The following is a 27,331-nucleotide window of genomic DNA, read 5'->3' as shown; positions in this document are numbered from 1 at the left end:
TTGCGACTATTTAAAAAGGGGTATTTCTTGTATTTTTAATAAGTTTCCAGGGAGATGCCAGTCCTTGAAACAATCTGAACAAAAAGCTACACCATATTGGCTGCAAAGTAAAGTTTCCACTTAGTGGGATCCCTAGTGTCTGCTCTTGAAGACAGTTGCCAACATTACAAAAACAGATGCTAGGCCAAGAGATCTAGAGAGCTCCTGGCATCAGCATGGGAGGGTCAGGTGACTTCCCTCTTGCTGTTGAGGACAGTTATTCAAATTCAGAGAGGAAAATGATTTGGAGAAACAAGGAGTAGGAGAAGTAGATCATACAACTCATCGCGCCTGCTCCACCATTTAATATGATCATGGCTGATTTTCAGGCTCCAATTCCCACTGCCCCCCATATCCCGAGACACCAAAAATCTGTCTATCCCAGTCTCAAATGTATTCAACGATGGATCATCCATGACCCTCTGGGGTAGGGAATTCCAAAGCTTCACACCACTTTGAGTGAAGTAATTTCTCCTCATCTCAGTCCTAAATGTTCGGCCCCTTATCCTGAAACTCAATTACTCAGCTTTGTATTGAAACCTGTGCCATTCTTTTTTAAAATTACTATTTAGTTAAATTGTGCTGCAGACATTTACTCTTAAATCAACTTATACAGAAAGATAAGGAGTTAGATTACACAACAAGACATTTCTTAATCTTTTATCTATTTGTTGATTTGTGAAACCTATCCATTCCCCTCAGGGTAAAAGGACCTGCTTTATTTATGGGTCAAAGCACTTTTTGAATGATTCTAATGTAGCAGTTTGGCTTTGGGAAAAGTTGCATAACGTAAGGGTGTTATCATCTCTCTGGAAACACTTCCACTGAAGATCAATATCACCCACTCCCCCCAACCAACCATTATTCCTCTCTCCTCTAGAATAAATCCATAGGCTGAAATCAAATGCTTGTGTTAGAGTATCGGCTCGTTCTAAATAGCACTATTTAATCTTAAAATCCCTTAACTCATTTTCACAATGTAACCAATTTGGATGGCATCAAAGTTAGAAACTCCTAACTTACCAGGGATAATCTCATGCACTGCACATAAATACTGTGCATCATGGAGAGTGATGGAATACTCTTGTAAGAACACAAGACATAGAGGCAGGAATAGTCCATTTGGCCTCTTGAGCCTGTTCTGCCACTCAGTAAGACCTTGGCTAATCTGATTGTGGCCTTACCTCCACTTTCCTGCCTGTCCCCCCGTTACCCTTGACTCTCTGCTTGCCTGGATCAGTGCAGCTGGAACACACTCAAGAAGCCTGACACCATCTGGGACAAAGCAGCCCAACTTGATGGCACCCAATCCACCATCTTGAACATTCACCTCTTCCACAATAGGCACAGAATGGCAGCAGTGTGCATCATCTACAAGGTGCACTGCAGCTACTTGCCAAGGCTTCTTCAACAGCACCTTGCAAATCCACGACCTCTACCACCCAGAAGGACAAGGGCAACAGACGCATGCAAACACCATCGCCTGCATGTTCCCCTCAGTCACACACCATTTTGACTTTGATCTATATTACCGCTCCTTTGCTGTCGCTGGGCCAAGATCCTGGAACTCTCTCCCTAACAGGACTGTGGGTGTATCTACACCATATGGAGCAGCAGTTCAAGGCGGCAGCTCAGCACGTCCTACTCAAGGGCAATTAGGAATGGGAAACAGATGCTGGCCTAGTCAGTGATGCTCAAATCCCGTAAAAGAATAAATAAAAAGGAGCTGGTGTGGGAGATGACTGATCTAATACCAACCTCAGCTGCATCATACGCAATTAAATTTGTTCTTTGCAATGTTGTGCTATGGTTTCCACTGTTTTTCAGCTAGGAGTTCTCAGGGAATTGTTATACCATTTCAAACTACTGATGATGCTGACAGAGAAGAAATTTCCATCCTAAATTTATCCCATCTTGTTAAACAGGCTTCCTACCAATGGCTCAGCTGCTTAAGGAGGTTAGTAGCTAAGCTGTACAGAATAATTTCCAGGTTGGAAACCTTGTCATGGCCAGGGGACTTGCCATGGTACAGGGCAAATATGTTCCCGTGAAAACAAAGGGGGGACCAAGTCCGGTGAACTCTGGATGTCAAGGGACATAAAGGTTAGGATTAAGACAAAAAAGAGAAGCTTATGACAGACACCGAGGACTCAATACGGCAGAGTCCTTAGAGGAATATAAAAAGTGCGGGCGGGGGGAACTTAAAAAAGTAATTAGGAAAGCTAAGCGAGTGCATGAAAAAGCATTGGTGGGTAGAATAAAGGAAAATCCAAAGGGGTTTTTTAAATATGTAAAGAGCAAGAGAATAACTAGGGAAAGAGTAGGGCCAATTAGGCACATAAAGGTGGGTGGACCCGGAAGACGTGGGTACAGTCCTCAATGAATACCTTGCGTCGGTCTTCACAATGGAAAAAGATGACACAGGCATAGACATCAGGGTGGAGGACTGTGAAATATTAGAGGAAATTAACATAGAGAGAGAGAGAAGGGTTTAGTGGCCTTAAAAGTGGATAAATCCACGGTCCCGGATGAGATGTATCCCAGGCTGTTGAGGGAGGCAAGGGAAGAGATATCAGGGGCCCTAGCAGTAATTTTCAAATCTTCTCTGGCCAGAGGTGAGGTGCCAGAGGTGAGGTGCCAGAGGATTGGAGGACTGCTAACATTGTCCCATTATTAAAAAAGTGAGGAAGGGATAGACCAGGAAATTACAGGCCAGTCAGTCTAACCTCAGTGGTGGGGAAGTTACTAGAAAGAATTCTGAGGGACAGCATATATCGGCACTTGGAGAGACACGGATTAATCAGGGATAGTCAGCATGAATTTGTTAAGAGAAGGTCATGTTTGACAAATTTGATCGAATTGTTTGAGGAGGTAACCGGGGTGTTCATGAGGGTAATGCTTTAGATGTGGTCTACAAGGACTTTAGTAAGGCTTTTGATAAGGTCCCTCGTGGCAGACTGGTCAAGAAAGTAAGAGCCCATGGGACCCAATGCAAAGTGGCACATTGGATCCAAAATTGGCTGAGAGACAGGAAGCAGAGGGTGATGGTAGAGGAATAGTTCTGTGACTGGAAGTCTGTTTCTAGTGGGGTTCCACAGGGCTCGGTGCTGGGGCCCTTTCTGTTTGTGGTGTACATAAATAATTTGGACTTAAGTGTAGGGGGTATGATCAAGAATTTGGCGGATGACATGAAAATTGGTAGGATGGTAAATAGTAAGGAGGATATCAATTGAATGATCAGCTGGGCAGAACAGAGGCAAATGGAATTCAACCCAGAGAAGTGTGAGGTAATGCACTCGGGTAGGGCTAATAAGGTAAGGGATTACACTATGAATGGTAGGACCCTGGAAAGTGAAGATCACAGGGACCTTGGTGTGCATATCCATAGATCCCTGAAGGTAGCAGGGCAGGTAGGTAAGGTGGTTAAGGCGGCATATGGGATACTTGCCTTTATTAACCAAGTCAAAGAATACAAGAACAGGGAGGTTACGCTGGAACTGTATAAAATGCTGGTTAGGCCACATCTGGAGTACTGCATGCAGTTCTGGTCACCACATTATAAGGATGTGAATGCAATGGAGGGGGTGCAGAGGAGATTTACCAGGAAGCTGCCTGGGCTGGAGGGTCTGAGTGATGAGAAAAGATTGGATAGGCTGGGGTTGTTTTCCTCGGAGCAACAAAGGTTGAGAGTGGATCTGATAGAGGTATAAAGATAATGAGGAGCATAGACAGGCTGGATAGAAAGGCACTTTTTCCATTAGTAGAGGAGTCATTAACCAGGGGGCATGGATTTAAGCTAAGAGGTAGAAGGCTAAGAGGGGAGTTGAGGAGAAATATTTTCACCCAGAGGGTGGTGAGAGTCTGGGACTCACTGCCTGAAAGGGTGGTTGAGTTGGAAACTCTCGTAACATTTAAGAAATATTTCGATATTCACTTGCATTGTCATAGCCTCCAGGGCTATGGGCCAAGTGCTGGAAAATGGGATTAGTGTAGTCAGACCTTTATTGACCAGCGCGGACACGATGGGCCAAATGGCCTCTTTCTGTGCTGTAAATGTCTAAAATGAGTCTAAAAGAACTCCATTCAATGCCTGTCTATATAATTTAATAGTTTGTGTAATTATTAGGATTCCCTTTAGGACTCTCCAGTGTTATAGTTGCTATACATTGTAGAAGTCTTGAGACATAAATCCAACCATGTGCTTCAACTCTCATTTCAGAGTCGATCTCCATTGAGCGATTTAATTTTTATTTGTTCATTCACGGTATGTGGGCTTCGCTGGCTGGGCCAGCATTTATTGCTCATCCCTAGCTGCTCTGAGGTGGTGGTGGTGAGCTGCTTTCTTGAACCGCTGCAGTCCATGTGGTGTAGGTACACACACAGTGCTGTTAGGAAGGGAGTTCCAGGATTTTGACCCAGCGACAGTGAAGGAACGGTGATATATTTCCAAGTCAGGATGGTGGAGGACTTGGAGGGGAACTTCCAGGTGGTGGTATTTCCATCTATCTGCGGCCCTTGCCCTTCTTGATGGTAGTGATCGCGAGTTTGGAAGGTGCTGTCTAAGGATCCTTGGTGAATTCCTGCAGTGGATCTTGTGGATGGTACACACTGCTGCTCCTGTGCGTCAGTGTGGAGGGAGTGAATGTTTGTGGATGTGTTGCCAATCAAGTGGACTGCTTTGTCCTGGATGGTGTCAAGCGTATTGAGTGTTGTGGGAGCTGCACTCATCCAGGCAAACAAGGAGCATTCCATCACACTCTTGACTTGTGCCTTGTAGATGGTGGACAGGCTTTAGGGAGTCAGGAGGTGAATTACTTGTCGCACGATTCCTAGCCTCTGACCGGCTCTTGTGGCTGCAGTATTTCTATGACTAGTCCATTCAGTTTCTGGTCAATGGTAACCCCCAGGATGTTGATAGTGGGGGATTCAGTGATGGTAACATCATGGGGGTGATGGTTGGATTCTTTCTTGTTGGAGATGCTCACTGCCTGACACTGGTTTAGCACTTGGCACTGGTGTGGCACTTGCCACTTGTCAGCCCAAGCCTGGATATTGACCAGGTCTTGCTGCATTTTGACATGGACTGCTTCAATATCTGAGGAGTCATGAATGCTGCTGAACATTGTGCAATCATCAGCGAACATCCCCACTTCTGACCTTATGATGGAAGGAAGGTCATTGATGAAACAGCTGAAGATGGTTGGGCCGAGGACATTATCCTGAAGAACTCCTACAGCGATGTCCTGGAGCTGAGCTGTCTGACCTCCAACAACCACAAACATCTTCCTTTGTGCTAGGTATGACTCCAACCAGTGGAGAGCTTTCCCCCTGATTCCCATTGACTCCAGTTTTGCGAGGGTTCCTTGATGCCACACTCAGTCAAATGCGGCCTTGATGTCAAGGGCAGTCACTCCTGCCTCACCTTGGGAGTTCAGCTCTTTTGTCCATGTTTGAACCAAGGCTGTAATGAGGTCAGGAGCTGAGTGGCCCTGGCAGAACCCAAAATGGGCAATGAGCAGGTTATTGCTAAGCAAGTGCCGCTTGAAAGCACTGTTGATGACCCTTTCCATTACTTTATTGATATCAAGAGTAGACTGATGGGGCAGTAACTGATTGGGTTGGATCTGTCCTGTTTTTTTTATGTACAGAGCATACCCGGGCAATTTTCCACATAGCCGGGTAGATGCCAGTGTTGTAGTTGGACTGGAACAGCTTGGCTAGGGGCGTGGCAAGTTCTGGAGCACAAGTCTTCAGTACCATTGCCTAATATTGTCAGGGCCTGTAGCCTTTGCAGTATCCAATACCTTCAGCCGTTTCTTGATATCACGTGGAGTGAATTGAAATGGCTGAAGACTGGCATCTGTGATGCTGGGGATCTCCGGATTTATAGTATAAATGTCAATGTGGATTTGCATTCAGTGGAAGCTGGAATAAAATTGCAAGCATACTTCACAATGGGTCCTCAACAGCCAAGAGACAGCTAGCATTTCTTCCAGTCCTCACTGCCTAAATTCAAACCCAGGTCCTTAAGGCCTCAAATAAAGATAGCTTTACAGAGACTGTGAACACAAAGAGTAGCTGATTATAACAGGAAAGTGAGAACTGAAGTCATGTAGTCTTTGGCACAATGTGTTACTCTTAACTCAACTATAAACAAGAATATATAGATTGTCAAACAAAAACTTGGGCCTGCTGACGCTTGGAAAAGGATTTAACAGTATTTGTTTTCAATCTGATCTAACCTCTTTTTGTTCTCAATTAAGTAGCGGTAAGTATAGATGACTGTTCTCATCTTGAATTAATGTTGTTAATTGATTTTTGGACTACCATATATTCCAGGAGAAGGGCCAAACTAGAGCCCCAAATTCATACAAAGGGTTACCACCTGTCCATTTTTGGACCCCACCCCACTTAGAAGTGAGTAACTTCTAAGGCAATGTGATACCGTGAGCTGTCAGACAGCAAAGTTTTGTTCTTTTAAAAAAAAGATATATTATATTTACATCTAATTACTTACAGTTTTGAATAAAAAGGTTTTCAATTAATTTTCTTCGTCAGCACAAACAGGTGACCCTCAAGTCTTGATGAATGCCCCCTATGGCATATTAGACAAAAGTTGGAAATTTTAACTGTGCCTCATCTCATTGCTGCTTTCCATTAAGCCCAAATTCACCACAATTTTGCCCTTCATTTTCTGTTATCTGCATTAATCTTTGTTGAGCGTGTAAATTGAACATAAGTTTTGTACTCAAAAGTCCAACAAGTTATCATTTATGTTTTAAAGGTGACACTATGATTGTGTATCTCTCAATAATCCTGCAGTTGCTAGAATTTGCAACTGCTTCAGTTCAGTCCTGCAACCAAACTAATCTTGAAGTTGCAAAAACGTTTCCCCACATTCCAATGAAAATCTCTTTTATTTTCCAACAACAAAACTTTATTGCTTGATGATTTATTGCTGACTGCCACTGAGAGATAAAAACAGAAATTCCTAAAGACTCTATGATAAATGCACCATTCAGTGTATAATTGAGAAATACAGGTCGTGTTGACTTAACTAATTTTAGCTAGAGTAGTAGCGTTGAATGGGGCAGAGCTACATCTAGCATCCATAACCATAAATTTGGGAAATGAAAACACAGCCAGCTAGAGCTTCCATTCTTGATCATATCCCTTATCTTACTGGAACACCATCCACTGACTTTCTTGAACTCAGGTGAAGAATGGATCAGGGTTGGCAGTAAAGCCTGCTATGGTTGAATAGTTTACTGATGCTCACTCTTTGGGCACATGCATGAATAGCCAGTCGGCGGCCCACCATGACCTACCATGAATCTACAGAGAATGAGTCAGCATCTCCAGGGTGAAACAGTTTAAATTTCATAAAACAGCCAAAACAAACAATAATGGATGGGAATCTGTGGCATAGGTTTCTTTCATTTTACAGTATAACATGACAGTATTACTCCTACTTTGCTACAGTTAATGGTAATAAAAAGCCATTTACAATCAAGCCAGCTGCACCAACCATTGTTTTCCATAACAGAAACCTCTAGTACATTGACCTTTCTGATAACATGATTTAACTCAATCTCATTTAGATAATTTTTTTTAAAAATTTGTTCAATTTAACCTATTTTAAGGCTTTTAAAAAAAATAATGGTGTGCATTTATATGCACGATGTCATGACGTCAGGGAACCCAAAGTGCTTATTTATTACTGACAAGTACTAACGGCCTTCTAGGCGACAGAATCCAACTGGAATACATGACAGTGCTGTAACCGAGTTCATAAGTTCAATGAATGCTGATTCAGGCAACGATAGCGGGTCTAGATTGCCATGTTATAGTACTACAGCGCCAATATCTATGGCTGCCTTAATGGAACATTGGTGAAATTTGAGCAACAGGTGAAGCTAGCGGTTTCACGCTGCCACTATGCAGCAGCAATGCGAGTGGTATTCGCACTAACAGGATGCTGCCAACAAGTCAAAAAATATGTTCTGCCTATCACACAGAGGAATAACGTGATATATGAGTCTCAGTGCCAGTGTGATGCTAGGTACGTAGGCCTTATGTCCCAAAGATTGGCGGATTGTATCAAACAACATGTCGCAGATGCTGTCTGTAACAGGCAAGGTTCAGAACCTACCCAACCTGCTCCGTGCTTGCAAAGCTCAAAACATAGGATGGAATTTTCCGGCCCTGCTGGTGTCAGGTGTCATGGCGGGCAGGCAACAAGATGGCGAGGTGGCCAAAATTTGGTTTCATGCTGTCGTGAAACCAGTTTGCAATCGCCCGTCCCACCTGTCAATGGCGGGGCCACATTTCCTGCCGCTGCACATCAGGAACCTAACTTCAATACTTTAGCATCTCACTATCAGTCCAGCTCGCCGGAATCATCCCCGCACACCGATTTTACCACTCACGTCGGCGTGGCATCAGAGCAGAGTGCTTCACGTCAGCCTTTAAAAGGTGACCTGAACTTCGAGGGGAACTCAGAAATGAGCGAACACAATCTTGTGCAGCACTCGTAAGCATTGCTCGTAGAACATCAAGAGGTGCCGGGCATTCACGGGGAACACTGGGAAGTCACATTTTCTCGCTGGCTTTCAGTGCGGTGCCAGGGCAAGGGAACTCACTCACAGCATAGTTACCTGATGGGTGTTGCACTGCTGGATCCCCTCTCGATTGAGCACTGATGACCTCACCGACAGCACAGGAACATTCTAGGTACTCGTGGGCCAGCTGGATAACTCTATTCTCAAAGTATGTGAGGACCTTGATGTCGGGCATTCCTCCACAAGTGTGCGACCTCCCCCTTTTGTTGTGTGCCAGCTTGTCCTGCGTGAATACAGATGGAGAGAGTTTACAGATGGAGGAATGGGCGCCTGCCAGGCCAGATGAGAAGGATGCATGGCATGTGTGGGTGCTGAGTGGTGCCAAAGACGGGATGAGGACGTGATTCACAGGGCAGATGAAGGTGTGTGTGAGAGAGTGAATGGTGATGTCCCTTGAATTGGCAGTGAGTGAGATCCCTGTGGATGTGTGATGGGTTTGTGAGTGTGTGAATTGAGAGTGATGAGAAGACTGACTTATTCTGGTGGGACAGAGGAGATCATTCATCCACTTTTGGCACTAGGTGGCTGTGCTCTTTTACACGGTGTTGGTGTTGACCACCACTGCCACAGCCTCCCATGCTGGATTAGTGACCTTGCTTGCTGATCTTTGCCCAGAGTGGGGGTAGAGGATTTCATGGCGGGCCTTCACTGTGTCCAGTAGATGCCCGAGGGAGGCGTCGCTAAATTTAGGGGCAGCATGTTTCCACTCTTTGGCAGCCATGACTTTGCAGCAGTTTACGATCCCTTAGAGAGAGCTAGCTCTGTACAGGGGCACCCTTTAAATATACCGCCCGGATTACTGAAGACCAGAGGTGACGGCGGGGCGGGTGATTCAAACACCACGCCGCCAGTGATCCGGCTCATTTCCTGGGACTGCATTATTAATGAGACGGGACACGGGTGAAATGGGGCGACACTGCACGAAAACCCATAATTGCGGCCAGCGGGCAAAACGACTTTTTTCACAGCCATTACCAAAAGTTGCCCAAATCTGAGATGATTCTGCCCATAGTGCCCAATATTAGATATGATTCCGTGATTGAACAACATTTGCTAAATAACCCTCAGTGTGCTAAGAATTATGCTGAAAACCGATTTAAGACTGTCAGTCAGGCTCACAGTGTGGTACATTTGCGTGTACTGGAAGCTACATATATTAACACACAGGGCCCTGTTCTTTGCAGACAGAAAGAGCATGTACAAACATTGCACCTGTTTGAACAAAATAAAATAAATGACAGCTGTTCACTGACTCATTCCTCAGGTCAATGCTTTGACCAATCAGAATCAAGCTGCCTGGTTAATTTCAAACAATACTTGGCAGTTAATTGTCAATCACCATCACTGGTGCATTCTCCATGGCAATGCCTCTACCAATCAGAGTCCACTTATCAACCAATCAGCATTCTCTTCTCCTACAGTATAAATTGGTGTTTTCTCCTTATATTGATATTCTTGCAAATTGCCCTGATGAGTGAAAGATGAAAAGCTTTGACATGTCTCTTTTTTTCCGCAATAGTCTGTAGGTTGCCGATTCAGCTGGCTTCAGGCTGAATTTGGTGGTGTTGTGATTTTGTTTTGATGGTCCCTGTGCTTCCAATTTAAATATGTGGATGGCTGATTTGGTTGTTTTATTGGAGATGGTGTGCTGGGTTGAATTTTGTTAAGAAATCTCTGCCTGCAGCAGGGGCACTCTTGGATGACCACAGTCAGCAAACAGGGTTCGAAGCTTGCAAGGTGGGTTAGAGAGATAGCGAGGCAGGAGGGACCCTGCTCGGGTCTTTTCTCTTAGCACCTCAGTTCTACAGAGCAACAGCTGCTTAAAACATACAAAAGGTTGGCTCATCGTGTGACCTCCTCTCTCTAAATGCCCAGAGGATCCAAATAAGGTCATTGCCAGTGTATACCAAAGGTAACTGGATTAGATCATGCCTGAGAACTCTCATCCAGGGTCCCACTGGTCAAGCAATTAAGCTTAGTGGTTTATCTCCAACAGTCAAATACCTCAGATGATTGTCTTAATGCCTTGCAAATGGGACAGAGGATTTGGGTCTTTCTCCAGGGGGTCCTTGTCTTTGATGGGTTTTGCAGACATGCTATTCCATTCTAATGTATTGGAATGTGGAATGTAAAGTAATGTAAATTGGGGTAGCAATCTTTGGCTGCGAGCTCAAGTCATCTTGAGTCCCTGGTGTTTAGAAAGTCTCTATTTTTAGTTTTTATAAGTTCAAGTCAGATTTCGAGCCGGTGGATTAAAAATCATTATTTGACATATTTTCATTGTGTTCCAAACTTCCCCTTTGTACTTGCCTCCCGCGAGCTTACTAGTTTTAGAAACTACAGTGGGGGGGGGCTCCTGTGAGCTACCGGTAAAATTTCATTGCCCTCGGAAAATGCCTGCTAATTGCTTTATTAAGAACCTTAACGGGCTTCGAGTTGCTGCAGTTGCACAGAAGCAGCCTCCCGGAAAAGTGGGTGGAGATGGGAACAAGTTGGCATTACTGTCGCATGGCATTTTTGCTAATTTTCCTGGCACTCCCTCCACCTCCTAATGTGCCTCCAAAGGCCTGGTAAGATTTCCCTGATGGAAGTACAATTGGCTGTTAATATACACTTACAGCAAAATCCATCTTTCAAAATTCAACTCAGTCAAACCAAGAGAAAAAGTCAGTCAGAATTTGTTCCAACAATTAATAATAAAGGATTTTCTTCCAATACTTCCTGAAACTTTAACCCAGTGCAGTTAAATATCAGTTTCAATCAAATCTTTTGACGACTCCTCTACTGCAGTATTTGTATGATAAGAAATTCTATATTGTGTGCACCCGTGAGGCAGCATCCCTTGCCTCACGATGGATCAACTATTGTTCAGAACAGTGGATCTAGAAAGTTTGAGATTACTTAAGCTTAGTTCAACTTAAGTGTAAGTAAATGGCAACAGGAAAAAATATTTTCTTTTGCACTTTGCATAATAAAATTACTTAGATTTTACAGCACAAACAGGCCATTCAGCTCAACTAGTCCATGCAGGTGTTTATTCTCCACTTAAGCCTCCTTCCACTCCTCTTGATCTAACCTATCAGCATAACCTTCTATTCCTTTCTCTTTCTTGTGCTTATCTTGTTTCCCCTTTAAATTCACCTGTACTACTCCCCTTTACTACTTCCTGTGGTAACGAGTTCCACATTCTAACCCCTCTCCAGGTAATTAATTTCTCCCGAATTCCATATGACGTCATTGTTCTAAGACACGAAACTTTGGGCAACAGTCCATTCTGCTCGTGTTGCCTGGCCTTTGTGAAAATTTCAGCAGAGTTCCTCAGGCAGCCTTCCCTTAGAATCACAGCAAATTTACAATGCAGGAGGCCAATCGGTCCATTGCGACGTGCCAGTCACCGAAGACCTGGCCCGCCTAATCCCACCTTCCGGCACTTGGTCCACAGTCCTACAGGTCACAGCTCTTCAAGCAGGCAAATCTGAAATGGACTGTAACTGTGGCTGTACATCCTCGGATCCTCCATTTAATGTTGCTCTCAGGCTAATCCATGACTCACTCCTTTCCCCTGATATAAGAAGAACAGTAGCCAGCAAGAAAGAGCGACTCCATCAAACATCAGATGAGAGGCACCCTCTACATGGTCATACACCTACACCCAGCCGCCTAAAGTCAAGAAAGAGCTTCATGAACAGTGTTGTTCCATTACAATCAACCCCATCTAAAGCCCGCATCGCCTTGTGGAAAGAACGGCTCGCCAGCCTCAAATAACCCCTAGCGATGGAAATTCTACCGGATGAAAGCCTTCTCCCAGGAGCTAATTGCAACTGGGCAACCTGGAAGTGCCTTAACAGACTTAGGTCGTTCAAAGGTGTCACTAAGCAAATGGGGATATACAACCAGCCCGACAACTTCTAAATGTGGAACTGAGCCACAGACTATGCAATATCTCCTGCAATGCCTATCGCTAGAGGAAGCCTGCACTGTTGCAGATCTTGCCGAATTAAACAACAAGGCGCAAAAATGTTTCCAGTTCTGGCTGGGCCATGTATAGACTGTCCGTGGACACGATAAGAAAGCAAGACTCCTTTCTCCCACAGTGTTAAGTTTTCTCTAGTCCATTTGATACCATCAAGAAAAAGAACACTTATGGATTGCAATTGTTAGTGAACACCTGAGGCTTGCAAACAGGCCATTTGCTTAGCCTTTTGACTGGGCAGCAGTTTATTTATTTGGTTTATTCCTTTACCTAGTTAAAACTTCAAAAACCCGAAAACTAACATTAATTGATTGTTTAAAAAAAACAACCATTGTATTTTGCTTTTGTACTAGTTGATGGTAATTAGTGGGAAGGTAAAGTAGGATACTGTCATAGATGTAAATAATGCAATCATGCTTTAACAAGTCTGATAGTGTGCATTTTTCACTCCTGAATGTTCTCCCAGATTATGCAGTCAGATTGTCCGAATGTACAGCTATGACACACAGATTTCCATTAAAAAAATTACGCCTGTTGGTATGCTGGACGTACAATTCGGATTCTTGCTTGCCTGCTGTGTTTGAACTAAATTAAGTCCCAGATGCCTAGAAAGCAAATTCTGACCAAGTATCTGAATGGTTAGATAACAATGATTTATCTTGATAGATTACAATTCTGAGAGAAATGAATTAGAACACTACATTTAAAAAAAACCTTGAATTAAAAGTCTGATGACGACCAGGAAACAATTGCCGATTGTCATAAAGACCCATCTGGTTCACTGGTGTCCTTTAGGGAAGGAAATGTGCCATCCTTATCCGGTCTGGCCTACATGTAACTCCAGACCCACAGCAATGTGGTGACTCTTAAATCCCTTCTGAACAACAGCAATTAGGGATGGGCAATGAACACGGGCCTAGCTGGTGACATCCCATGAACGAATAAAAAAATTTTTTTAGCTGCTTTTGCAAAACTAACATTGCTCCCGAATCCAATGAAAATTCTCATAAATCAAGAATATGGATATTTGGGAGCATGCAAAATCGAAATTCTATTGCAGTGCAGACGGTCCAAGCTCGATGCCCTGTTTGCAGTAACTTTGTTGATCTCACTTGAGGCAGCAGTTCGAAAAGTGTAATTAGTCACAGTAGTCAAAATCTTGCTGGGGTGTCATGTGTCCCAACGGCAGGATTGGAAAAGAGCTGGACTTCCACTCAGAGGCGGGAAGGCTGGCCATGCACAATCTCGCAGCGACCGTCCAATTAGCTATGCACCGTCAAGGGGCCCAGCCATTTGAGCAATGGGGTGGGGTGGGAGGGTGGCGAGAGAGAGAGAGAGCAGGAAGCTGCCAGCTCTGCAGTTACGTCATCGTGGTCGTAGGTCCAGACACCATATTTAAACAGAACTCAGACAGTAACCATTCCTTGCAAGCCAGCAGAATTATTCTGCCAGTCTGAGAGGAGGGGTTTGAGCTTGAACTGCTGCCACCCCTTCCCTATCTGCCATACTTGGATCCCTGGAGCTGCAGGCCATCACGCTGCAACCTCCTTTAGTCACCTTTGACCTTCCCTCCATCACACTCGACCTTCCTTCTATCGCCCTCGACTCTCCGAACCTCATCACTTAGCTGCCTTCGAACGTGCTTTGGTGTTGCCTTTGGCAGGGATTAACCTTCAGTCTGTCATTCAGCTTCCTTCCTCTGTCCCCCCTGACCATTCTTAGCGCTGCCATGACCCAACCCCTTCTATGGACGGCCATGCCTGACCTCCCTGGACAGCCACCCAAGTTCATGCAACAGCTCAGCCTCCTCTCCCTGGTCCAACAAAGTTCCCCATTCAAAAAAAAAAGCAGCTTACACTCACACCAATTCCACCAGGAAAACTACCTTGCCTGCTGCATGCCACCTTTAACCACTCTTGAATCTGAAGGCACATGTTTCTCGTTTGCTGCCGACTTAATTGCCAAGGTACAGTTTAATCCAGCTGCTTTCGGTTTTAAAGAATACATAAGACATGCTAATTTATTAAAAATAGGTCCCGCTGCTCGCTGTTATCCACCACCAACTTATTTCCCAACTTTCATCCTGCCATCGGGAAATTGACATTTTGCCTCCCACACAATTAAGTTCCTTTCCCGCTTTGTGTCCGTCTCCTGGGAGCTGCACTTGATTCCGCCTAGTGTCTCTAGAGGGACTTGGGGGAGGCAATCCTTGATTGAAATTGTATGGATATGCGATGAGACAATGATGTATATGAGACTATAATGTATTCCACAGTGAAACACTATCTCGACAGTAGCTCCCTAAGCTCGTATGCAAATAATAGCCAGTGGGTTGAGGATGCCAATGGGGCTGTATTCTAGCAAAGGTCAATGCTTGCAGGAGACGGGAGAGAAGGAGGGATCACAGAATTTTAACGGCACAGAAGGAGACCATTTGGCCCATCGTGTCTGCACCGGCTCTCCAAATGAGAATTATGACCTAGTGCCACTGCCCTACCTTTTCTCCGTACCCTGTTGTTTTTATTCAAGTAATCATCTAATGCCCTCTTGAATGCTTCAATCGAACCTGCACTGCCAGGCAATGCATTGCAGACTCGAACCACGCATTGTGTGAAAACGGTCACGTTTGTTTCTTTTGAAAATCACTTTAAATCTGTGCCCTCTCGTTCTTGAGCCTTTTATGAGCGGGAACAGCTTCTCCCTGTCTACTCTGTCCAGCCCTCTCATGATTTTGAACATAGTGGGTAACAGCCTCGCTGAACTAAAACATCTTCAACATTTCAAAATGTTCTTTTGTTCCTAACATTCGCAATTTAAAAAGAAAATTCAAGCCATGAATTTCCTACAAGGAATAAGTTTTTAAAAAGAAAATCTGCTGTAAAACTTTTAAAACAATTTAACTGGGGGGAGGGGGGGGCACGGCAGGGGGGAAACATGAATCTCCCAGGCAAAAATATATTTAGCATTCTGTCTCTGTGTGGCCTAAATCCCAACAGATTCTGATGCCAATTTGATTCGATGCCCAAAACTGCGTTGTTGATGAAGCTATCTCACACTCGGCTGCCTCTCCCCAATCTGTGCCATTTCGAAGTACCAGTCTGCACTAGACAGCTACTTCTTATTTCATGGGCCAAGGCTGTGTGTGTGACCCAACACACCCTTGTGTAACCTAATGAAAAATAATCACTCCATCGCCAACACAGCAAAGATATTTAAAAATAAAGTTCGAAAACAAAATGCAAAGAACATTTCTGAAGATGTAATTAGCTCCACAAACAACAATCTTTCTTAAAATGTTCCTTTTTTTTGCATCCAGGTTAATTTTATTTCACCAACAGGACTTTCTCAAACAATGAAACAGAATTCTAGGTAGTAAACTGGTTAGCTGCGGAAATAATTAACAAACCTGGTTTCCAATTTCACAACTTGGGAAGTATCTGGGTGTCTCGCTTATACAGCAAGCAATTAAGTCAAAAATTTTTCACTAGAGTTCCTCAATATAATACAATCCATAACAATGTACCACGGTTGCTTAGATTTCTGCAGTAAATGGTAGCAAACATAAAAAGATTTTAAGAAATTACATGAACTTTCCCAATGAAACAATGGACCAAGTAAGCAATTACCAATATTGGGACAATTATCAGCCAACATTGCTCTAGGTGGGTAGGGCAGCGTAGAGAGATCCCTTGACAAAAATGTTCAAACCCATTACCAGTTAAGTTAGCAAATTCTTGTCTGAGCCAAACCTGACCCATATAGTTTTATTCCCTTTTCGTTTGAGAGATAGAGCACTTAAATTGCCCACATTAGCACTACTTAAGTCCAGCCAAAGACTGACCGATCACACTAAACCACAGCAAAAACAACCGCTTCCAGACTCCAACTCAGGACCAAGCAAATTAACATCTTCATTATTCTGCTGTATCACATAATTATTTCCAAAATTGAAGCATGTTATAGATCACAAATAGCTTACACTTTTAAAGGCATTGGTGTCCTTTCACCAAGCCTCACACAGGTTACATTACAAACTTTTTACAAAATTTAGATGCAATTCATTCTCAGTTCCATTCCAGTTTCATTGCAATTAGTATTTTTTCTTCTTGAACAAATAAGAGTATTTTAAAAGGAAGTGTAAGACTTTAAAATTTAATATTTCATTTTTGGATGATGAAAGACACTTACTACTGAGCACAGTCGATGAGCTGGTACTCATTTGACCTTTCAAAACATGCCTTTATACCTTCATCGTCCCAGAGTGCTTTCGCATGATCGAAGAATTCCTACAAACAGAAAGAAAGCTTCTGTTAAAAACCTGGTTTCAACACATGATCTCATGAGGTTAGAGTTAATATGTTAACATGGATTGAGGATTGGTTAACAATATTGGATTTAGACAATAAAAGGTTCATTTTTGGAGTGGCAGGTTGTAACTAGTGGAGTACTGTGGGATTAGTGCTCAGGCCTCAGCTATTCACAATCTGAATAAATAACTTAGATGAGGGGACTGAGTGTAATGTACCCAAGATTGCTCATGATACAAAGCTAGGTGGAAATGTATGCTGTGAGGAGAGAACAAACAATCTGCAAAGGTGAGGTGATTTGGCAAGGTGGCAGATGGAGTACAATGTGGGGAAATGTAAAACTGTCCATTGTGGTAAAAGATCAGCCATGGCCTTGCTGAATGGTGGAACAGACTCAAGTGGCCATATGGCCCACTCCTGTTCCTATTTCTTAAGTTTTGATATTAGGTATTTAAAAAAAAATCAAAACCATCTGGTCTATTGATGAGGTTTACATTTCCACTGCCCAACACAAACAGCAAATCAATGCACAGCAGGAACAATGGTTTGTATTCACGTGACCGTGTGGGGACTGGTCGTAATTTTCTTCTTCATATAGCAAATTAGTTGAAAAAGAAATGAAAATCATCTCCACACAGAACCTATTGATCCATTACACAAAGGATACACGTAAATGGGAAAAGACTGAACACGTTAAAAAAAATTACAAGGGACAGACTTTCTAGTTTCAGAAGGACATTTATTGTTTGGCAGAATAGTGTAGTCCTTTCATATCCTAAAATTGTTTTTCACCCTACTGGTGTTGAAGAATGGCCCTTTTAACAAAAGGAAGGCAAATGAGATCGTCGAAATAGCAACACGAATGGCTAATATTCTTTAGTTCTCCCATTTCTCCATTAATTTTGTGTAAGGCACCTGGTTGACAAGTATGGTATAAGTTAATGTGGCTAAAAGGCTGTGACATTTCTTTTTGAAACTACTGCAAACATTAACATTCAGTGGTTGGTATTATTGACACATAACATAGCTAAAAGGATTAGATCCTTTCGTGCTGATTTTCTCTCCTGGGAGGGTCCTCTGATGCCCACCCAAGTGACCACTCATGCCTGACCTCAGACAGTGAGTGTGGCAGTTTTTCAGTCTTCAGAGCTGCACTGACAAAGCCAAATCCACCTCACATGTGCAGGACACACTCATGGACACTAGGAACAAAGGTCTTGGCCAATTTTTCCCCTTTTCCTAACAGATTTGTTGAAGTTGCTTGTAGCATCTGTACCACCATGCCTCTGCAAACTGCATGAATTGCACCTGGGGCATTCCTGGTAAGCATGGGCAGAATCTTGTGTCCTTCCCCATGACAAGTTTGGTAGCAGGGGGTTTAATTGGGCAGGAGGACGGTGGGCAGTGACCCTGCCACTGATCAAGTCCGTGACAGGAAGGCCCATGGACAGCCTTCCTGGCCCGCCAACAAGTGAAGCCCTTAAGTGCACAATTAGTGCCCTCTTAAGGGCCTCATTCCCCTGCTGCAGGTATTAACCTCCCTATGCGGGGAACACGACAATCAAACACTGACATGTTTGTTTGTAGGCTCCAGGGGGAGGGGTAGGTTCCTCATTCAAAGGCACTCAGTGCCTGATCAAGGGAGCCCGCACTGGGAAGGCTGGGAGCCCACTGCAAAAAAGCCACCTTTTACCCTAGCTGTCAACCCCCCTCATCCGTGATACTCCCCCTCCTCTGCTATCACTCAGTTGCGCCTGGATCCCTCCTCAGTCCTAGGCCTCAGCTGGGTGTAAGACCAACAGCAGCCACCGCTTCTCCAGTAGCACTACTGAGTGCAGACCTCTGAATGGATGGCAGATCTCAGCTGTTGAGAGTTCTGCCCCCAGGGTCTTTGCAGCAGGCCTTCATGAAGAAAGGCGGCGGAGGGTTCTTGCCAGCTCTCCAGCTAGCAGGGCCGAGATCTCCGCTGCCTCCGCAAGATTCAACCGCATGGCTTGGTTATTCACTTGCTGACCCGTTGTGGGAGCATGAGAGATAAAAGATAGAGTTACACAAAGTTTACAGCAGGTCCTACCTGCAGGTTTCCAAATATACTAAGACATATTAGGTAACATAATTCAAAGTAATGCAATGAATATTAATAATCTTAACTATATAAGGTGGAGAACAGAGGAAGAGTGAGGGGAAAGAAGTAAAGGCAAGGAAATGGGAGGGGAGACAGATAGGGAGAGACCAAGAGAGTTGGTGAGTAAGAAATTGATACAGAGAAAAAGAGACAAGCACATTTCAGACAGTCACACATTTTACACTATCTAGCTGCTAGTTATATTGAGACACTGGTAGAGGCTCAGTGGCAGGGCTCCATCTCATCTCCTGGCTGTCACAGTGGCTATACTTCAAAAGCAATTTGGGACATCCTGAGGTTGTGAAAGTTGCTATACAAATATTTTTTCTTTATTTATTTAGCACATTCATTTAGATAATATCACCAACTTTAACACCTATGTGTTCTTTTGTTCTATTGTTGTTGACATCTTTTGATGATCTGCTTCTATCACTGCTTGTTTGTCCCTACAACCACACCACCCCCCTCCACTTCTCTCTCTCTCTCTCTCCGCGCCCCCCCCACACACCTTAAACCAGCTTATATTTCAACTCTTTCTTGGACTCGAACTCAAGTTCTGTCGAAGGGTCATGAGGACTCGAAACGTCAACTCTTTTCTTCTATGCCGATGCTGCCAGACCTGCTGAGTTTTTCCAGGTAATTCTGTTTTTGTTTTCAAGTATTTTTCCTTCCTTTTGTACCAGACAACAGGCTGATCAGACATTGCGTTGGAGAAGAAAACACAACTAAAGTTTATTTAATACATTCTTAAATCTAGAGAATTTTGATTTGTGAAGACAACTGTTGGCTCAACATTCAAGTTACTGATGTTGTCATGTTTAAGGATGCTGCATGACTCAATCGTTTCTCATTAACAAAGGATAATCACAGGATCTCACAGTGCAGAAGAGGCCCTACGGCCCATCAAGTCTGCACCAACATGTGAGAAAGCAGACCTGACCTACCTACCTAATTCCATTTATCAGCACTTGGCCCATAGCCTTGAATGTTATGACGTGCCAAGTGCTCATCCAGGTACTTTTTAAAGGATGTGAGGCAACCCGCCTCCACCAACGTCCCAGGCAGTGAATTCCAGACCGTCACCACCCTCTGGGTAAAAAACATTTTCCTCACATCCCCCCTGAACCTCCTGCCCCTCACCTTGAACTTATGTCCCCTCGTGACTGACCCTTCGACGAAGAGGAACAGCTGCTCCCTATCCACCCTGTCCATGCCCCTCATAATCTTGTACACCTCGATCAGGTCACCCCTTAATCTTCTCTGCTGCAACGAAAACAAGCCAAGTCTATCCAAGGGTTGAAGGGTCATGAGGACTCGAAATGTCAACTTTTTTCTTCTCCGCCGATGCTGCCAGACCTGCTGAGTTTTCCCAGGTAATTCTGTTTTTGTTTTGGATTTCCAGCATCCGCAGTTTTTTGTTTTTATCCAAGTCTATCCAACCTCTCTTCATAACTTAAATGTTTCATCCCAGGCAACATCATGCTGAATCTCTTCTGCACACCCTCCAGTGCAATCACATCCTTCCTATAATGTGGTGACTAGAAATGCACACAGTACTCCAGTTATGGCCTCACCAAGGTTCTATACAACTCCAATATGACCTCCCTACTTTTGTAATCTACGCCTCGATTGATAAAGACAATTGTCCCAAATGACTTTTTCACCACCCCACAAACATGCCCCTCTGCCTTCAGAGATCTATGGACACACACGCCAAGGTCCCTTTGCTCCTCAGAACATCCTAGTGTCGTGCCGCTCATTGAATACTTCCTTGTCAAATTACTCCTTCCAAAGTGTATCACCTCACACTTTTCAGGGTTAAATTCCATCTGCCACTTATCTGCCCATTTGACCATCCCGTCTATATCTTCCTGTAGCCCAAGACTCTCAACCTCACTGTTAACCACCCAGCCAATCTTTGTGTCATCTGCAAACTTACTAATCCTACGCCACACATAGTCATCTATGTCGCTAATATAAATGACGAATAATAGGGGACCCAGCACAGACCCCTGTGGACACTGGACACTGGCTTCCAGTTACTAAAGCAGCCTTCTGTCATCACCCTCTGTCTCCTACAACTAAGCCAATTTTCAATCTACCTTATCAAATTACCCTGTATCCCATATGTATTTGCCTTCTTTATAAGTCTCCCATGTGGGACCTTGTCAAAGGTTTTGCTGAAATCCATATAAAGTACATCAACTGCATTACCCTCATCTACACACCTGGTCACCTCCTCAAAAAATTCAGTCAAATTTGTTAGGCATGACCTCCCTCTGACAAAGCCATGCTGACTACTCCTGATCAAACCTCGCCTCTCCAAGTGGAGGCAGATTCTCTCTTTCACAATTTTCTTCAATAGTTTCCCTACCACTGACATGAGACTCACTGGTCTGTAGTTCCCTGGCTTATCTCTACAACCCTTCTTAAATAGCGGAACCACATTAGCTGTTCTCCAGTCCTCTGGCACCTCCCCCATGGCCAGAGAGGAATTAACAATTTGGGTCAGAGCTCCTTGCCTCCCTCAGCAATCTGGGACACAAATCATCTGGACCTGGAGATCTGTCCACTTTTAAGCCTGCCAACACCTCCAATACCTTGTCACTCCCTATATCAATTTGCTCAAGAACCTCGCAGTCTCTCTCTCCCCGAGTTCGATACCTTCATCCTCATTCTCTTGGGTGAAGATGGATGAGAAGTAATCGTTCAACGCTCTACCGATGTCCTCTGGCTCCACCCATAGATTGCCTTCTTGGTCCCTTATGGGCCCTACCCTTTCCCTGGTTATCCTCTTCTCATTGATATACTTTTAGAATATCTTGGGATTTTCCCTACTTTTACCAGCCAGAGCTTTCTCATATCCCTTCTTTGGTCTCTGAATTGCTTTCTTAAGCTCCACCCTGCACTTTGTGCTCTACTAATGCCTCCGCTGATTTGCTCCTCTTGTACCTGCTAAAAGCTTCTTTTTTCCTTCTCATCGTATCCTTAATATCTCTGGTCATCCATGGTTCTCTGGGGTTGTTACTCCTTCCTATCACCCTAGAGGGAACATGTTGAGCCTGCACCCTTCCCATTTCCTTTTTGAATGCCCCCCACTTCTCTTCTGTAGATTTCCCCACAAGTAGCTGTTCCCAGTCTACCATGGCCAGATCCTGCCTTAATTTACTAAAATCAGCTTTCCTCAAATCCAAAACATTTTTTTTGCAACTTGTCTATTTCTTTGTCCATAACAAGCTTAAATTGTACCATAATTTTACCAAGAGTTTCACCATCAGCAGTTGGTGCAATCTAACAGGGTTAAGCTACTACATCAAATAACCAGTTCATCAGTTCATTTTCTGAATGTATTTTCAATCAAAATGCTGATCAATGCCCAGTTAATGGCAATAGAGTCATTAAAATTCTTTAAGAAATGTCTCCTTGGCACCCAAAGGACTAGATTAATGACAGCACTCTGGAGTTTTCCCATTGTGAGGCTTGTTTGTGTTGGTTAATAACTTCGTTGCATAACAAGCTCCAGGGAACAAGCAACCCTAACTGGGCACAATTCCCTTCCAAGCTCTGGGGCTGTGCTAATCACCAAATTAATAACTAGTAACCCAGTGATTAGTCAGAATTTTTGTTATGGTGTATTAAGATTCAAACTACAAACAAAACAACCATCACCATAAGAAGAATTTAAATACTGCCTTAAAATATATTTCTCTATAATATGTTGCTTCATCAGCCTATGAGTAACTACACTATTGGGGCACTAAAAAAATCATAACTGTGGTCTGACAGACGCAAAAGTTTTGTAATCAGGCATTCGCTGGACGTAATAAGAGTCAAGTTATGCTCCTGTTGACTCCCAGAAGGTACTACAGTAAAAAGGAATTAATCAGCTCCCTGAGGGCTCATTGCTGTAACTATGTAATTCTAAATTCACATAGAACGTGTAATCACAAAGTGTGCCAAACTGACATCTTCAACGCAGCTGACTACCTCTTCCAAAACTGTCTGCAAATGTGATCTTTCTTTCATCGGGTACCCTTACCGCTGTGCTCAATGGGTACCCATTTCCCGATTCCCCCAATCCATGCTTGAACATAAATGTTGACTTTAGTTAGCTATCTCCAGCTTACAGGCCCATCTTTTGAGAGCGCAACGTTAACTGCCGGCAAACCCGGATACCTCATTCAAGTGATCATTCTTCATGTGTGAACTTTGATGTAGAAGGTTGGCTGGCGACTTAACCGTGTAGTCTATCCACGCCTTCCTAATCATTTCTTCATGTAGACTTTTCAGTAAAAGTAGCGAACAAGGACGGGGACTCTTAGTTTTCCCCACTGTGATTCCAGCTAATTCAGCAGAGTGGAAATAAAACTTTGGACCTACCTAGTCCATCCAGCTCAATTGTACAGGGAATTGGGATTGGCTAAGTCATCATCTTGGCATTTATCTTGATTTAATTAGGTCACAAGTCAGAATAGCAATTCTACCACTCAGTTCCCCAACCGCTTTCAATGATCCAAAAGTTTTACAGATGTGGCTCAGCTTATCAGTGAAACATTTCTACTAACCTCCGAAAACCTGAGCTCATCAGTTCTTTTCTTAAATGCATGTAGTATTCGTAACAAAATAAATGAATTCATGGCACAAATAGAGGCTAATGGGTATGATCTTTTGGCCATTACAGAGACGTGGTTACAAGGAGATCAAAGTTGGGAACTAAATATTCAGGGGTATGTGACTTTTCGAAAGGACAGGCAGGAAGGAAAGGGTGGTGGGGTAGCTTTGTTAGTATGAGATGGAATAAGTATGATAGCAAGAAAGGATCTTGGATCGGAAGATGTAGAATCCATATGGGTAGAGGTAAGAAATAACAAGGGGAAGAAGACACTCATGGGAGTAGTCTATAGGCCCTCTGACAGTAGCTATACTGTAGGACAGAGAATAAATCAAGAGATAATGAGGGAAGTAAAAAAGGCAGTACATCAATCATGGGTGACTTTAACCTTCATACAGATTGGGAAAATCAAATTGGCAGAGGGAGACATGAGCAAGAATTCATATTATATTCAAGACAGTTTCTTAGAACAATATGTTGTGGATCCAACCAGGGATCAGGCTATTTTGGATCTGGTAATGTGTAATGAGGCAGGTTTAATACATGATCTCAGAGTAAAGGATCTGCTAGGAAATAGTCATAAAAAGGTAGAATTTAGCATTCAGTTTGAAAGTGAGAAATTTGGGTCAGAAACAACTGTGCTAAACTTAAGTAAAGGTAATTACAATGGAATGAGGGCAGAGTTGGCTGGAGGAGACTGGGAAAGCAGTTTAGCAGAAAAGACGGTTGATGAACAATGACAGACATTTAAGAAAATGGTTCATGACTTTCAACAAAGATATATCCCAGTAAGAAAGAAGGATTCAAGGAAGGGGATAAACCAATCATGGTTAACCAAGGAAGTTAAGGACAGTATCAAATTGAAGGAAAAAACATACAATGTGGTAAAGATTAGTGGTAAGCCAGAGGATTGGGAAAGTTTTAAAAACCAACAAAAGATGACCAAAAAAAAGGGAGAAAATAAACTTTGAGGGTAAACTAGCAAGTAATATAAAAACAGACAGTAGGAGCTTCTTTAAATATATATAAAAAGAGAGGGGCCAAAGTGAATATAGACCCCTTAGAGAATGAGGCTATGGAAATAATAATGGGGAACCAGGAAATAGCAGAGGAGCTGAATAAATACTTTGCTTCAGTCTTCATGGTAGAAGATACTAATAGCATTCCAAAAATACTAAATAATCAAGGGGCAAAGCAGGGGAGCGAAATAAATAGAATAATTATCGTGAGAGAAAAAGTGCTGGGAAACTAATGGGGCTAAAGGCTGAAAGGTCCCCTGGACCTGATGGGTTGCATCCTAGGATATTAAAGGAAGTAGCTACAGAGATAGTGGATGCACTGGTAGTAACCTTCGAAGAATCCTTAGATTCTGGAAAAGTCCCAGAGGACTGGAGAACGGCCAATGTAACATCCTTATTCCAAAGGGGCAGGAGACAAAAAACAGGTAACTATAGGCCAGTTAGCTTAACATCTGTCATTGGGAAAATTTTGGAGTCTATTATAAAGGATGTAATAGCACAGCACCTAGAAATGCATAATCTAATCAAGCAGAGTCAACATGGCTTCATGAAGGGGAAATCATGTCTAACAAATTTATTAAATTTCTTTGAGGAGGTAACAAGCAGGATAGATAAAGGGGAACCAGTAGATGTAATATATTTGGATTTCCAGAAGGCGTTCGATAAGGTACCACTCATAAGGCTACTTATTAAAATAAGAGCCTGTGGTGTTGGGGGTAGCATATTAGCATGGATAACAGATTGGTTAACTAATAGAAGACAAGAGTTGGGATAAGGGGCATTTTCAGGATGGCAACCTATAACTAGAGGAGTGCCACAGGGGTCAGTGCTGGGACCACAATTATTTACAATATATATTATTGACTTAGATGAGGGAAGTGAATATACTATCGGATGACACAAAAATAGGTGGGAAGGCAAGTGGTGAGGACGACACAAAGAGACCATAGAGGGATATAGACAGGTTAAGTGAGCGTGCAAAAACCTGGCAGATGGAAAATAATGTGGGAACATGTGAGGTTCTGCACTTTGGCAGGAAGAATAGAGGAGCTGAATATTATTTAAATTAAGAAAGACTGCAGAAGGCTGCAGCACTAGGGATTTTGGAGTCTTTGTGCATGAATTTCAAAAAGCTAACATACATGTTCAACATATAATAGGGAAGGCAAATGGAATGTTGGCCTTTATTTCAAAGGGAATGGAGTATAAAAATAGGGAAGTCTTGCTAAAACTATACAAGGCACTAGTTAGACCACACCTAGGATTCTGTGAATACGTCTGGTCCCCTTATCTAAGAAAAGATTCTCTAGGCTGCCTCCAATGCCAGTGTAAGGATCAGGAAAGCTTGACAGGGTAGATGCCGAGAGGTTGCTTCCCCTTGTGGAAGAGTTTAGGACCAGAGGGCATAACCTCAAAGTTAGGGGATCACCCATTTAAAACAGAGATGAGGAGTAATTTCTTCTCTCAGAGGGTAGTCATCTGTGGAATTCTTCACCACGGCTGTAGAAGCTGGGTCATTAAGTATATTCAGTGCTGAGATAGACATATTTATAATCAGTAAGGGGATCAAGGGTTACGGGGGAAAGGCAGGAAACTGGAGTTGAGGATCATTAGATCAGCTATGATCTCATTGAACGGTGGAGCAGACTCGATGGGCCGAGTGGCCTACTTCTGCTCCTACATCTTATGGTATTGAATACAAGACCAGGGATGTAATGATGGAACTGTACAAAATGCTAGTTAGGCCACAGCTGGAACTTTGTTTACAGGAAGGACATAACTGTGCTGGAGAAAGTTGACAGGGCTTGAAAATTGCAGCTATGAGCAAAGATTGAACAGGCTAGGGTCATTTTCCTTACAACAGAGAAGGCTGAGGGGTGACCTAATTGAGGTGTACAATATTGAGGGGCCTAGATAGGGTAGTCAGGAAAGGCCTGTTTACTCTAGCTGAGGGGTCAAACACCAGGGGCCATGGATTTAAGGTGATTGGTAGAAGGATTAGAGGGGACATGAGGAAAAACTTCTTCACCTAGAGGGTGGTTGGCGTCTGGACTTCACTGCCTAAATCGGTGGTTGTGGTTGAAACGCTCAACTCATTTGAAAGGTAACTGAATCTGCACCTGAGGTGCTGTAACCTGCAAGGCTATGGACCAGTTGCTGGGAAGTGGAATTAAATTGAGTGGCTAGCTTCTTTTTTGGTCAGTGCAGATACTATTGGCTGAATGGCCTCTTTCTGCGCCGTAACTTTTATATTGTTCTATGGTTCAAACTCGCCAAGTGGCTCTATGAAACCCCCTTTGGACACAAATCGAACGTCTCCAACTCCACAACACTGATGAAAGCTGGAGGAAAGTTTGGGTAGAAAACACCCTTCCAAACAAAATCACTGTCTCTGACCCAACATCTCAACAACCAGGCTTCAATCTTCAGTCCCAATCATGTGACAACCCTCAACAGAACACAGGCTGGGCATGGCCGATGTGACCACCCAATATATAAGTGGGCACCTCAAAGCTTCACCTGGCTGTGACTGTGCAGAAAGCCTGACCAAACCATGGAGCACATAGTAACAAGAAACACAAAGGCAATAAATGCATGGGAACACCAACACCTGCAAGACCCTCTCCAGGCCACT

The 27,331-nt window shown here is 43.4% G+C and overlaps 1 protein-coding gene across 3 annotated transcripts in view; it reads right to left on the bottom strand.

Moving 5' to 3' along the window:
• Positions 1–27,331, bottom strand: part of LOC121279210 (guanine nucleotide-binding protein G(s) subunit alpha-like) — a 343,050-nt gene that overhangs the window by 89,133 nt on the left and 226,586 nt on the right. For all 3 annotated transcript variants that reach the window (XM_041190239.1, XM_041190240.1, XM_041190241.1), the window contains exon 5: positions 16,822–16,919. In XM_041190239.1, coding sequence (XP_041046173.1) covers positions 16,822–16,919 — 98 coding nt within the window. The remainder of the gene's footprint in view (positions 1–16,821; positions 16,920–27,331) is intronic.

This window comes from Carcharodon carcharias, chromosome 6 (genome assembly GCF_017639515.1).
Source record: "Carcharodon carcharias isolate sCarCar2 chromosome 6, sCarCar2.pri, whole genome shotgun sequence".
NCBI lineage: Eukaryota > Metazoa > Chordata > Chondrichthyes > Lamniformes > Lamnidae > Carcharodon > Carcharodon carcharias.
Note: the sequence above shows the minus strand (reverse complement) of the source record. Positions and strands in the feature narration are given on the sequence as shown.